This window comes from Nelusetta ayraudi, unplaced genomic scaffold (assembly GCF_046127955.1).
Source record: "Nelusetta ayraudi isolate G7.1 ecotype Tasmania unplaced genomic scaffold, CSIRO-AGI_Nayr_v1 ptg000019l, whole genome shotgun sequence".
In the NCBI taxonomy this organism is placed as follows: Eukaryota; Metazoa; Chordata; class Actinopteri; order Tetraodontiformes; family Monacanthidae; genus Nelusetta; species Nelusetta ayraudi.
Window position 1 is genome coordinate 7,428,778 of NW_027466069.1, and position 11,506 is coordinate 7,440,283.

At 50.0% G+C, this 11,506-nt stretch overlaps 1 protein-coding gene across 1 annotated transcript; it reads right to left on the minus strand.

Annotated features, from left to right (window-relative positions):
* Positions 1 to 1,237: 1,237 nt before the first annotated feature.
* Positions 1,238 to 11,091, minus strand: LOC142888454 (leucine-rich repeat neuronal protein 1). The gene is made up of 13 exons (XM_076026761.1): positions 9,485 to 11,091; positions 5,942 to 6,118; positions 5,710 to 5,855; positions 5,464 to 5,565; positions 5,189 to 5,373; positions 4,797 to 5,039; positions 4,587 to 4,709; positions 3,720 to 3,842; positions 3,171 to 3,600; positions 2,632 to 2,764; positions 2,293 to 2,456; positions 2,040 to 2,201; positions 1,238 to 1,813 (listed from the first exon to the last, which is right to left on the minus strand). The coding sequence occupies exons 2-13, from the start codon at positions 6,033 to 6,035 to the stop codon at positions 1,277 to 1,279; spliced, it is 2,442 nt and encodes an 813-aa protein (XP_075882876.1). The 5' UTR covers positions 6,036 to 6,118; positions 9,485 to 11,091; the 3' UTR covers positions 1,238 to 1,276.
* Positions 11,092 to 11,506: the final 415 nt, after the last annotated feature.

The window sequence follows — 11,506 nt, forward strand, 5'->3', positions numbered from 1 at the left end:
TGCAGACGGCAGCCGGTCACAGTGCATCCGTGCAGTGCATCACAGTAACGGTTCGGTGCTGTCACACAGCGTGTCGGGTAGAGAGAGAGAGAGAGAGACGCTCCTGCAGAGTCATAGGTCCCGTTTTCTTACACACACACACACATGCACACACTCTCTCTGAAACACTTCCGGTGCTGCAGCCCAGGAAAAAACAAAACAAAACTGAAGACATAAATATTAGACGAAGAATAAAGAACGAGAAAATATCACTCAGAGCGACGGCATGAAAACATCAGATTGAGACGGTGTAACAGAATAAAAACATAATATACATTTCGAAACTGCCAAGTTTACTGGCACATCCAAGTCCAAATTAGAGAACTGTGGTTCAAATTCTCGATTTCAATTGTCTGAAATGACACAATTTATTGCACAAATTGGTCTTGAGAAACTTAATGTTTTTTTTTAGAATTTTCCTGAAACACCATTTTAACAGACTTTGATCTGCTGCAGTTATTGCAGCATAAATCTATTACTTTTAATTTTTCAGTCATTATCATCAAGTTACTTGTCCTTTGACAAGAACATAAGTCTGTGATTTATCTTTATTCTGTTGCTTTGTTGCTTTGTAATCCTGCATGTTTCTTACGCGATGCCCTTTATTCATTAGAATTTAAAAGATTTTGAATTTTAAATCAGGTGTGAGTGAGTGTGGGTGAGTGTGAGTGAGTTTAAAGCTCAGAAATCATCTTGTGAGTCTCTCTCTCTGCCGTGGACACATTTTTTCAGTTTTCGCACTTTCTGTGTTGTGCTGCTACGTTAGGCGGCGCTCCGACGGGAAAACGGGACCTTTCATTCTGCAAACCGCCAAAGACAAACGAGCTGTTTCTGGGCGGCGGCTGAGTGTCAGCGCTGCGTCCGTCCGTCCATCTGTCTGTCGTACAGCTGTTCTGAACAGCTAAAAACACAAGGAGGACAAGGTCAGTTCTCCGTCGCGTCCCCGTGAGGGAGGGGCTGGGACCGGGAAGGGGGACCGGGAAGGGGCCCCGGAGCCACGGCTTGCGATACAAATCGTGACCGCTCTTCTTGGAACGGAAGGAAGAAGAAGAAGAAGAAGAAGAAGAAGAAGAAGAAGAAGCTTCTGTTTCTGCTGTCTGGGTGAAAAAGTGAAAACTTTTGGTTTGTCCTCTGCCCGCCCCTCCCCCCCTCTAGTCACATGACCCTGCTGGTGACTCCACCCCTCCTCCTCCTCTCTCTCCCTCTCCCTCTCTCTCTCTGCCTCCCGCACCTCCGGCTACCACATGTAGGTCTTGGTGGTGTCGATGTGGCTCGGCCCCGCCGCCTCCCCGCCCGCCGCAGCCTCCCCCCGCCCCTCCCTCCTGCCCCCCTCCTCCTCGTCCTCCTCCTCCTTCTCGTCCTTGTCCTTCTCGGCCTCGCTCTCCCACAACGTGATGAGGGGCGGGTAGAGCTCGTTGAGCGGGATGGCGGCGGCGTGCTGGATGTACTTCTTGAGCGAGTGGCCGCATGACTTGTGCTGCTGCACACGCCGCCCCATGTAGACCACCAGCAGCGCCATGATGGACAGCGCGAACATGGAGCCCATGACGGCGGCCAGCGCCACGCTGCTGCGCCGCGACGCCACCATCTCCACCGAGAAGCCCGACTCCCTGGTGGTGACGTTCAGGCAGGAGGTGCGGAGGGGGGCGGGGGGCGGCGGGGAGGGTAAAGAGGGGGAGTAGGAGGGGGAGGAGGAGGAGAGGGTAAGGCAGACGCGGTACTCGGTGGCGGGGAGGAGGTGGGTCAGGTTGTACTCCTGGACATCCACCGGCACCTGTGGGGGGGGGGCGGCGTCAGTGTCAGGTCAACATCAGTGGAGTCCACAGCAATCTGCAATTTTTAAATGCACCCCCTTCTTTTTTTTAAGTTTTTTTTTTTTTTTTGATAGGATTTTTATTTTTATTTGCAACCATTTGCAACACACATTCCTACCCACAAAACAACACTACTGGGGGGCGTGACTTTGTCTAGCATGCTAGTGGGTGGGTGTGTTGGGTCACCTGGGTGGTGTAGCTGATCTGAGGGTTGTCGATGTGCACTGTGGCGCTGACCCAGCGGGGCAGAGGGAGGGCCGAGTCCTGCTGCTGCTGCTGGTCCGGGGGCGACGCCCCTCGGCGGGGGAACAGCTTCCACTCCAGCACCACCGACTGGGCGTGAACCACCTGCACAGCAACAGACAGGGGACAGGCGTCAGTGCCTTCACCTGGGAGCAGGGAGGGTCGGGGTCAAAGGTACGGCAAGGGTGGGCGGGACCTTGGCCAGGAGCACCAGAGAGGCGGCGCCGCTGGACAGGTTCCCCAGCCACAGCTGCTCCCTGCTGGGGTTGTCGCCGGACCACCAGCCCGCCGAGTCCACCGCCACCGCCACGCTGCGGGTGTCGGCGCCCTCCAGGTTCCAGGCCACGCAGGTGTACACACCTGAGGGAGGGAGAGAGGGACGGAGGGAGAGAGAGAGAGAGTGAGTGAGTGAGTGAGAGAGAGAGAGAGAGAGAGAGAGAGAGAGAGAGAGAGAGAGAGAGAGAGATTCAGAGGATTCTCAATTTCAAAAAGCAAACGGAAAGAAAAAAAGCAAAGGGAGTCTGACAGAACTGACCGGCGTCTGATGCCTCGGCGTGTTCGATCACCAGGGCTCCCGGCTCGGACACGCGGGGCTTCTTCTTCTTCTTCCTGTTTAGGCCACGCCCCTCCTCCGATATGATTGGTGCAGCCATGGCCTCGGCGCTGACCTAGACGGTGAACAGCGGAGGCAGTTCATCAGCTCTCAATAGTTAACAGGAGCTTTTTTTCAGATCACACAGTAAAGAAGTAAGGAAAAGTGAATTCAGTAAAAACAAATTATTATTATTATTATTATTATTATCATTATCATTATCATTATTATTATTATTATTATTATTAATCGTAATAATATAGTTATTTATTGATTTAATTCATTCATTAATTTATTTATTTAAACCTTTATTTATGATAAATGATAAAAGTTATGCTGTGTTCAGATGTTAGCTCACACACTTTAAGTTAAGATTTCTTATTGTTTCTTATTATTTGGACTGAAAAGAGCTATCGAGGCAAAAGAGAATAACTTTATAATCATATTTAGGGGGAAATGTACTTTTCGTTGACTCCGCCCACCTTGTCTCCAGAGGGCGTCACCCAGTAGAACTGGGGGGCGGGGTCAGCGTCCGCCCAACACTCCAGCGTGATTGGCTGCCCGGCGCTGACGTTGACGGCGGTGGGGAAGGAGCTGGGGGAGATGTGGGGGAGGCAGCTGTTGGCTCCACCCCCTTCGTCGCCTTCCCCGCCCCACGCCGCCGCCACCACCTCCTGCAGCTCGTGGCCGGTCAGGTGGGGCGGGGCCGAACAGAGGGTGAGGGGCGACTCCAGCAGGCGCAGGCTGGACTGGTTGCCCAGGTGAGGCCCCCAGGAGGAGAGGCAGTCGCAGCGCAGCGGGTTGGAGTGCAGAGACACCTCCTCCAAGGAGGGCAGGGAGGAGAGCAGCTCCCCGGAGAGGAGTCCCAGCTGGTTACTGTGGAGGAGCAGGGACCGCAGGGCGGGGAGCTCACTGGGGGAAAAGGGAGATTGGGGGAGATTAACGCAAAAAAAAAAAGACGCTGTTGCTGTTGGCGGAATTGGGGGCCGACGGTGGGCGGAGTCCAAACGCATCGGGCGGGGCGGACCGACCTGAAGGCCTGCGGGTCGATGTAGGACAGCAGCGGGTTGGTGCACAGCTCCAGCTTGACCACCTCCGGCAGGTTGTGGAAGGACCCTCGCTCCACCATCAGCAGCTCCTCCATGTTGTTGAGGCTGAGGGGGGAGAAGGCAGAGGGCGCAGTGGCAGTGGCGACCACCAGGGGGAGATATTTAGTCTCTAATTTCTGCAAGAGCTGCAGGAGCAAAATGCGCAGAAAAAACAAAACAAAACCCTGATTTACATGAGCGATTTTTCATGTTGTGGTAAAATTTGGATGACATTTTAAACCTCTAGGCGGCAGTGAAGTGCAGTCATTGGTATCTGTAGCAGTACGTCCGCAGATGATACCTAATACCAGACATTTCTTCAGTGGCCACTCAAAGTACTGCAGCCAAAACCCCAGGCGGCACAAAATAATTTTTCCTATCAACAGCAATACAAAAATAAATGCTTTTGAAACAGCTGACAAAATGACCTTTGACCTTCCTAATAAATCTTTCTATTGTTTTTATTATTAGGCCTTGGACTTTTAATCTTCTAAAGAAAAAAATATGAAGGCCAGAAAATCAGCAGAAAATTGTTTTTATTTTGACAGTGCCACCTGCTGGAAGGCTGTAAAACTGCAACTACATTGGCGTCCCATTCAATCAGTTTGTTACAAGTTACACTTTGAAAGCTTTATTACAAATTAAAATTTGGTTGCTAGCATTGCAGTTGTGGAGGCGGCACAGTGTCCTAGTGTCCTAGAAATGTGGGACCAGAACAGCGGGTCTGGATCTGCAGTCTCCGGGTCACATGGTTGTCACTACCTGCAGCGGAAGTTCCTACATTCTCTTCCTTTCAGTTTCCACACTCACCTGAGCTCCTCCAGGTGCAGGAGGTTCTGGAAGTCTCCCTGCTGGACTCGGCTGATGGGGTTCCTGTTCAGGTCCAGGAACTTCAGATTGGGCAGAACACTCAGGGCGTCCCGAGGAACGGACCTGCAGACGGAGCACCACCTAGAGTTAGAGCAAAGGGACGTGCGGTGGCGGGAGTGGGGCCAAGGGGCGGAGCCGAGGAGAACCAACCTGAGGCGGTTGTCATAGAAGGAGAGGCTCTCCAGATAGTCCAGCCCCAGGAAGGCGGCGGACGGGACGGAGGCCAGGCCCATCCCGGCCAGCACCAGGCTGTGGAGGCGGGACAGAGGCAGGAAGTTCTTCTCCTCCAGGCCCAGGATGGGGTTCTCACCGATCATCAGGATCTCCAGCGAGGGCAGAGACTCGAACCAGCGGCTGTCGATGGCCACCAGCCTGTTGGAGTTGAGGTGGAGTCTGGAGGGCGGGAGACAGAGTAGCTGGAGGTCCAGGAGGTGCTTTGACGAGGTTCAGCGAGGGATCAGATCAGAGCTTCTGAGGAGGCCAACAGGCGGCCAGGAGGAGGAGAAGAAGAAGGAGAAGAAGAGAGAGGAAGTTGGTCCTACCGCAGCAGGTTGGTGAGCCCGGCGAAGGCTTTGGGTCCAATGGAGGAGATGCGGTTGTGGTTGATGTAGAGCTCCTCCAGGCTGGACAGGTTCCTCAGGCCAAAGTCCTCCAGCTCCTCGATGCGGTTCTCCTCTAGGTAGAGCGTCACCAGCCGGTCCAGAGAGGAGAGGCCCATGGAGCTCACCTGGACGGTAGAGAAGGAGAGAACTTCAGGGGGGTGGGCCAGAAGATGCTGCTGAACCGCTGAGGAACCGCTGAGGAACCGCTGAGTAACCTGGGTGAAGTGGTTCTGGGACAGGTCCAGCTCCGTCAGGTTGGCCAGGCTCTGCAGCTCGCTGCCCACCCAGGAGATGTTGTTGCTCTGCAGAAGCAGCACCTGAGACACACGGCGACAAGCAGACATTTAAGCAGACCTTCACAGTGTCGACCAGGCACGGGCAAACTACAGCCTGGGGGCCATACGCGGCCCATTAAGTGAGAGAGGGAGGGGGTGTGGCCACAGCAAGGTGGGTCACCTGACCTGCGTGTCGGCCGACAGGTTGGCGGGGATTCGGTGCACGTGCAGCTCGTTGCAGTCCACTGTCCGGGCCTGGTGGTAGACCGACTGCGGCGTGTACCAGGGCCGCGTCTCGCACACACACTGCAGAGGGCACAGCACGGCGCCACCTGCAGGACGGCGCGCACACAGCGGCTCAGCTGGGACACCTACGCTTCATTTTTGGTTTGTTGGTTGGTTTGGTTTGTTTGTTTACCTGGACTTGCCCCGCCTACTCCAGCGCACAGTGATGATGTCACCAGGGACGCGAGGAGGAGGAGAAGGAGGGTCAGCCGTGGCGTCAGTCCCATGGTGCACTCGGGGCGGAGCCGGCGGGTTGAACTGTGGTGGCCACTTTCTGCAGTCAGCCAGAGGGGGGCGCTCACGTCGACAGCTGGACAGACACACACAGACACACACACACAAAGCGGACAGTTGAGTTTTCACTTCTAACACGCTTGCAAGCACCATACTCATCACAGCAGTGTGTGTGTGTGTGTGTGTGTGTGTGTGTGTTTCAGTCGCACACAGCCGGGATGCAACAACAATATTTGTGTCGGCAGCGCAAGACATCAACACACACCACCCACTCAGAGAGAGGAGCAGCCAAACACACACACACACACACACACACTACATCCTTGACCCTAATGTGACCAGACAGCTGTGATGCTGTTGAGGACTACAACACACACATATACACGCAAACACACACACACACACATACACACACACACACACACACACACACACACAGTGGGGTAGGGAATGGGGACAACTTTGCCTCTAGTGCCATGGCAACCAGCCAGGAAGTGACAAAAGGGGAGAGTTGCTTCTGATTGGCTGACGTCGACCTCAGGTGCAGCATTTAAAAGTTATATCGACAAAGAAAATAACAGTCTGTTGTTTATTTGTGATATAAAAACAGCAGAAAAAAACACGCTCGCCATCACCTGTCTGTCCTCATTTGGTTTGTTTTTAATGTATTTCAGGACAAGGTGCATTATGGGTAGGCTGCAGAAATCCATCTGTGATGCCCCTAAATCTAATCTGCTGGTCCGCCGGCTCACACAAACAGTAATCCTGTACCTGCTGTTCAACTCCCTGAAGGAGCGTGCACGTGCCCAACAGTGTGCACGTGATGCCCTCCGCGCACAAACATCAACAGAGAGCGCTGTCAGGATTTCTCTATGCCGCTCCCTCCCCTAGTTCCTCAGAGGGGGGCGGAGCCATCCTCAGGTCAGGCGTGGCTTTGGTGTGTGTGTGTGTGTGTGTGTGTGTGTGTGTGTGGGGTTGGGGGGAGTTTGATGGTAAATCTGGGCGGGCGACTCATCATGGCGACAGAACACATCATCGCAGACGAGCTGTGGAGTTAAAAATGCATCGAGCCCAGATCGCTGCAGGAGCCTGCAGGAAAAAACAGGGGTTCACGTCATGTTGCGCTTTGTCCCAGCTGAACCTGAACGCAGCGCAGCGAGACACCCGGACAGGTTGTTGTGAACCTCCTCCTCCGTGTTCATGACAGTCTGAACACCTCCTTCATCCTCCCTCCCCCCTCCTCCCTCCTCGCACTTCTCCTCCCCCTCCTCCCCTTACTCCTCCTGGGCAGATGGAATATTGATGAGCAGAAATTAATTATTCAACGAGCTGCTAGCACATCGTTAGGTTCCGTGCAGAGGAGGCTGTGATTGGAGGAGAGCAGGAGACAGCGGTTAATTAACTGCGAGCGCTGGCCAGCCACAAACACACACACACACACGCTAACAGACAACAGACACACACACACACACACACACACACACACACACACACACACACACACACACACACACACACACAAACAGGCACACAGACACACACAGGTGGGAGGGAGAACAGCGGACAAAGCAGCTCGCACCGCTAACGAGCTTTGAGGAGGAAACGGCAGCAAATCGGTTTGTATCCAATGAGATTACAGCGATTTTCAGAAATAACAATGAAAGGGATTTTCAGGTGTAACCTCAGACTGCCCAGACTGTGGAGGTGTTCAGGTGTACCAAAGAAAATCAGACTGGCCAGAATCACTTTAACAGCGTTTTAGAGGTAAACTAAACTAACTAACTTTTTTAAGGATTGCACTTTAACAACCACCGACCAACAGCACACAGGTCAGCACCTGTGAGCGCAACAATCCCACACGTCTGGTGTAACCAAGCGGAAGTCACAGAGAAGGAATGCAACACTGCCATCTGGAGTGCTGGGGGATGAAAAGCACTGAGTGAAACTGGCGCAAATATTCCTGTGGTGATGACCAATGTTAAAGCATCAGTGAAGAACCACAAAGTAAATCACTCAATGGTTAAAAGTGTTAATCTGAAACCTTAACTACAGCACAATTATAATTGCGCGGTAACACCACTGCTCGCTGCCACAATTTTGTTGTACATTTTTGTACAAAGACAATAAAGCTATCTATCTATCTATCTATCTATCTATCTATCTATCTATCTATCTATCTATCTATCAACTTCAAAATGCTCCCCCTCCAGGTCAGCAGCAGCATGAACAGCCTCTGACCTCAGCTGATCTCACATCTCTTTCGATTTTCCACTCAGTGCCGTTTGTCGGGGAGGTTCGTGGGTTGTTTGTTTGAAGTTTGAAGACGAGGCGACGCGTGAGGAGAATCTAGACGGGCTGCAATGGTGGCAGGCAGCGAGGGATTACATAACATAGTCGGTTACTGTTGAATCCTGCAGACTGAGGAGCGAGTGAGGAAAGTCGCTGACCCACTTTATCTTGTCTTTGTCCACAGTTTCATGACACAACAACTGTCTGTCAGCCAGCGGGAGTAGAAAAAGAGGAGCCGAGGAGCCGAGGAGGATGGGGAGGGTGAAAGGAGGGAAGAGGAGGTGGGAGAAGGAGGAATGAAAGGGAGGGATGAGAGGAGACAAGGCAACCCAACAGGTGGAGGATGAAAGGACAGGAGGGGAACACAAACACACAGAGCTCGGTGAACGGAACTTAATGCCAATAATTGATATTTTGCCATACAAAACACATCTCACCAAAGCTAGAAACACAACTTGTGAGCCAGTGTGAGTCACAACTTGGAACACACACCAACATCACCAACACCAACACACAAGTCTAAAACAACACCGGGGCTTCATGAGTCTACTAGGAAGTAGCGCTGTGTGCTGCTAATAGCCGCCACAGATATTAAAAGTACTTATAACACTTTTTCTTTGAAAGAAAAAGCCAAACAAAAGAAATAAAAAGACACAGGACGAAAAAGAACTGCTTATTTTTTGTTTTGTTTTTTATGTTTAACAGCCCTTGTTGGCAAGGTGTCAGAGTCAAGTTAGCTAAACTAAGCTAAGCTAGCCTCTTCAAAAGTTAACATTGGCGCCACTTTGACACTGCTGAGTGATGATAATTCTAAACAAACAGCTTCAATTACACACTCAAATTCGTCCCGTTGTTGTTGTTGTTGTTGTTGTTGTTGTTTTCGGGACAAGGACCCGCAACAGTGACGTCACTGCGACGATAACTTGGTTTGGTTTCAGTAAGATTCCTTCACGGACCGTCAGATTTATGACAACAAATCAGGCGGGCAGCATTTCCTCCGCGATCCTGATGACTTGAGATAGACACAGAGAGAGAGAGAAAGAGAGAGAGAGAGAGAGAGAGAGAGAGAGAGAGAGAGAGAGAGAGAGAGAGAGAGTGTGTGTGTGTGTGTGTGTGTGTGTGTGTGTGGAGGACGGACGCCCATCTTTCTCACCTTGCTCTGCCGCCTGCTGCACCTCCTGCTTCGGCAGCTGCGCCGCCGCTGCTTCTGCACCGGGAAACACGCAATCCGGCGGACGGTGGCTCCACTTCGCCGTGTTCCTGCTGGTTCCGCCGATGGTGGTCCGGATGAGGGGGACGAACTGGGTCCCGCCGCCTTTATGTGTGCAGCGTCCCTCCCTCACCGTGTCTGTCTTCTCTCCTCCTGTCGGGCCCGCAAGCAGCTGACTCGGCACTGGCCAATGGGAATTATAGGCCACCGGGCAACGGGCCAATCAGAGTGCGGATGCTGCACAGAGGTGATGGAGGGGAAGGGGGGAGGTGGGGGAAGGCTGTTCTAATGACGTAATGCTCCAGTTTCTCTCTCCAACCCTCACCCTCCCGCTGTAAAAGTTGGAAAAGCTGCAAAATCAAAAGTAAAGTTGGTTTCTTTTATTTAATATTGTCAACAAGAGCTTACTGATGAAAATACAATAATAAAATAATTGGCAAAGTAAAATCAAAGTAATTTAATAAATAAAACAATAATCATGAACTAATTCCCCAAAAACTAATAATCACAACAGCAACAAAATCAGTTTTTAGTTGAATAATTTCACTCATATACATGATATATACAACTGAGCATTAGCTTTCTCTGCTGTCTGACTGTAACATTATGTTTTTTTTTTTTTATTACTGATCCTGGGTTAGAAATTGTTTAAATTGCCCTCATTTGGTTCAAGATACAAAATTAAGGAATTCAATGAAAAAAATATTAATTTAATATACATGAAACATATTTTTCATATACATATTTTATCGAAAAATCCAATCTCAAGAGGGGAAGCCAAGCAGCAAATGTTACAAGTACAACATTTAATTTATTCAGTGATAATTGATAATGAAGGTATTTATTATTATCATTATTATTATTATTATTATTATTATTATTATTATTATTATTGTATTTATTGTTTCTAACGTGTCATCAGACTGAAGCTGATGACTCACTGAGTCCTCGTCAAACACGCTGCGGGAGGCTCCGGGTCAAAGGTCGCAGAGCCACGAAGTAAAACATACAAGAAAAGAGAAAAACGACAAGTTTAACCTTCTGTCTGTGGGGTTAGCGAACACACCTCACCTCAGAGGAGCACACTCACCGCTCTGATTGGTTGACTCCAGGAATGATGTCACTGTTAGTCAGCGTACAAATAAACGCACTGGTCCGTTGGGTCATGTGACTTGTTGCGGGTAGAAATTGATCACAACAGGAGAAGGAGGGGGAATGGGGTAACCTGAGACGGCTGCTGTCATCATCATCATCATCATCATCATCATCATCCAGGAAACTGTGAAGCTGAGTCAGTGCTATTGTCCATTGGGTAAAGACCAGGAGGACATCAAGAGAACAAGGACGATAAACAGCATTGTCACTATCACCATGATCTTCATCATCATTATCATCATCACCATCACCATTTTCATCATCTTCACAATCATCATCATCATCATCACCATCATCATCAGCCTGCAGGAAAGAGATGATGTCTGATGGTGACACTTTTTCCCCTAATGCAAAGCTGTTTTTCGGCCAACCTGCTTTTTCTGTGAATGTATGTCAACAGGGATTAAAGCCCTCCCACCCCCCGCCCCCATATACACACACTCAGCAGTGATTTGTTTTTCTCCCTCTCAATTAGATTTTTTTTAAATTGTGTCATCCGTTTCTAAGAGGCTGATTGACCATACTGTACACACACATGTGTATATATATATATATATGTATATGCATATGTATATATGTATGTTTATGTATATATGTATCTATATATATATATATGTATACGTATATGCATATATATATATTTTTTCAAAGCTTTATTTAAATTTGAAGGACGTTTGTGTCAAAATCTTTTCAAACTCGTAAAGATATAAATGAATGTGCAGACAATAATCCATGTCAGCAGGAATTAACACATCAACCAGAATGCTGTTTGCAAATCAACCAGTTTTGAAACGTTCAAAACTTTTGACC

Coding starts and splice junctions, on each gene's coding strand:
- LOC142888454 (XM_076026761.1), bottom strand. CDS start 6,035: ATGGGACTGACGCCACGGCTGACCCTCCTTCTCCTCCTCCTCGCGTCC. Junction 5,040..5,188: donor GGGCTCACCAACCTGCTGCG/GTAGGACCAACT, acceptor CCCGCCCTCCAG/ACTCCACCTCAACTCCAACA. Junction 2,765..3,170: donor TGACGCCCTCTGGAGACAAG/GTGGGCGGAGTC, acceptor TTCACCGTCTAG/GTCAGCGCCGAGGCCATGGC.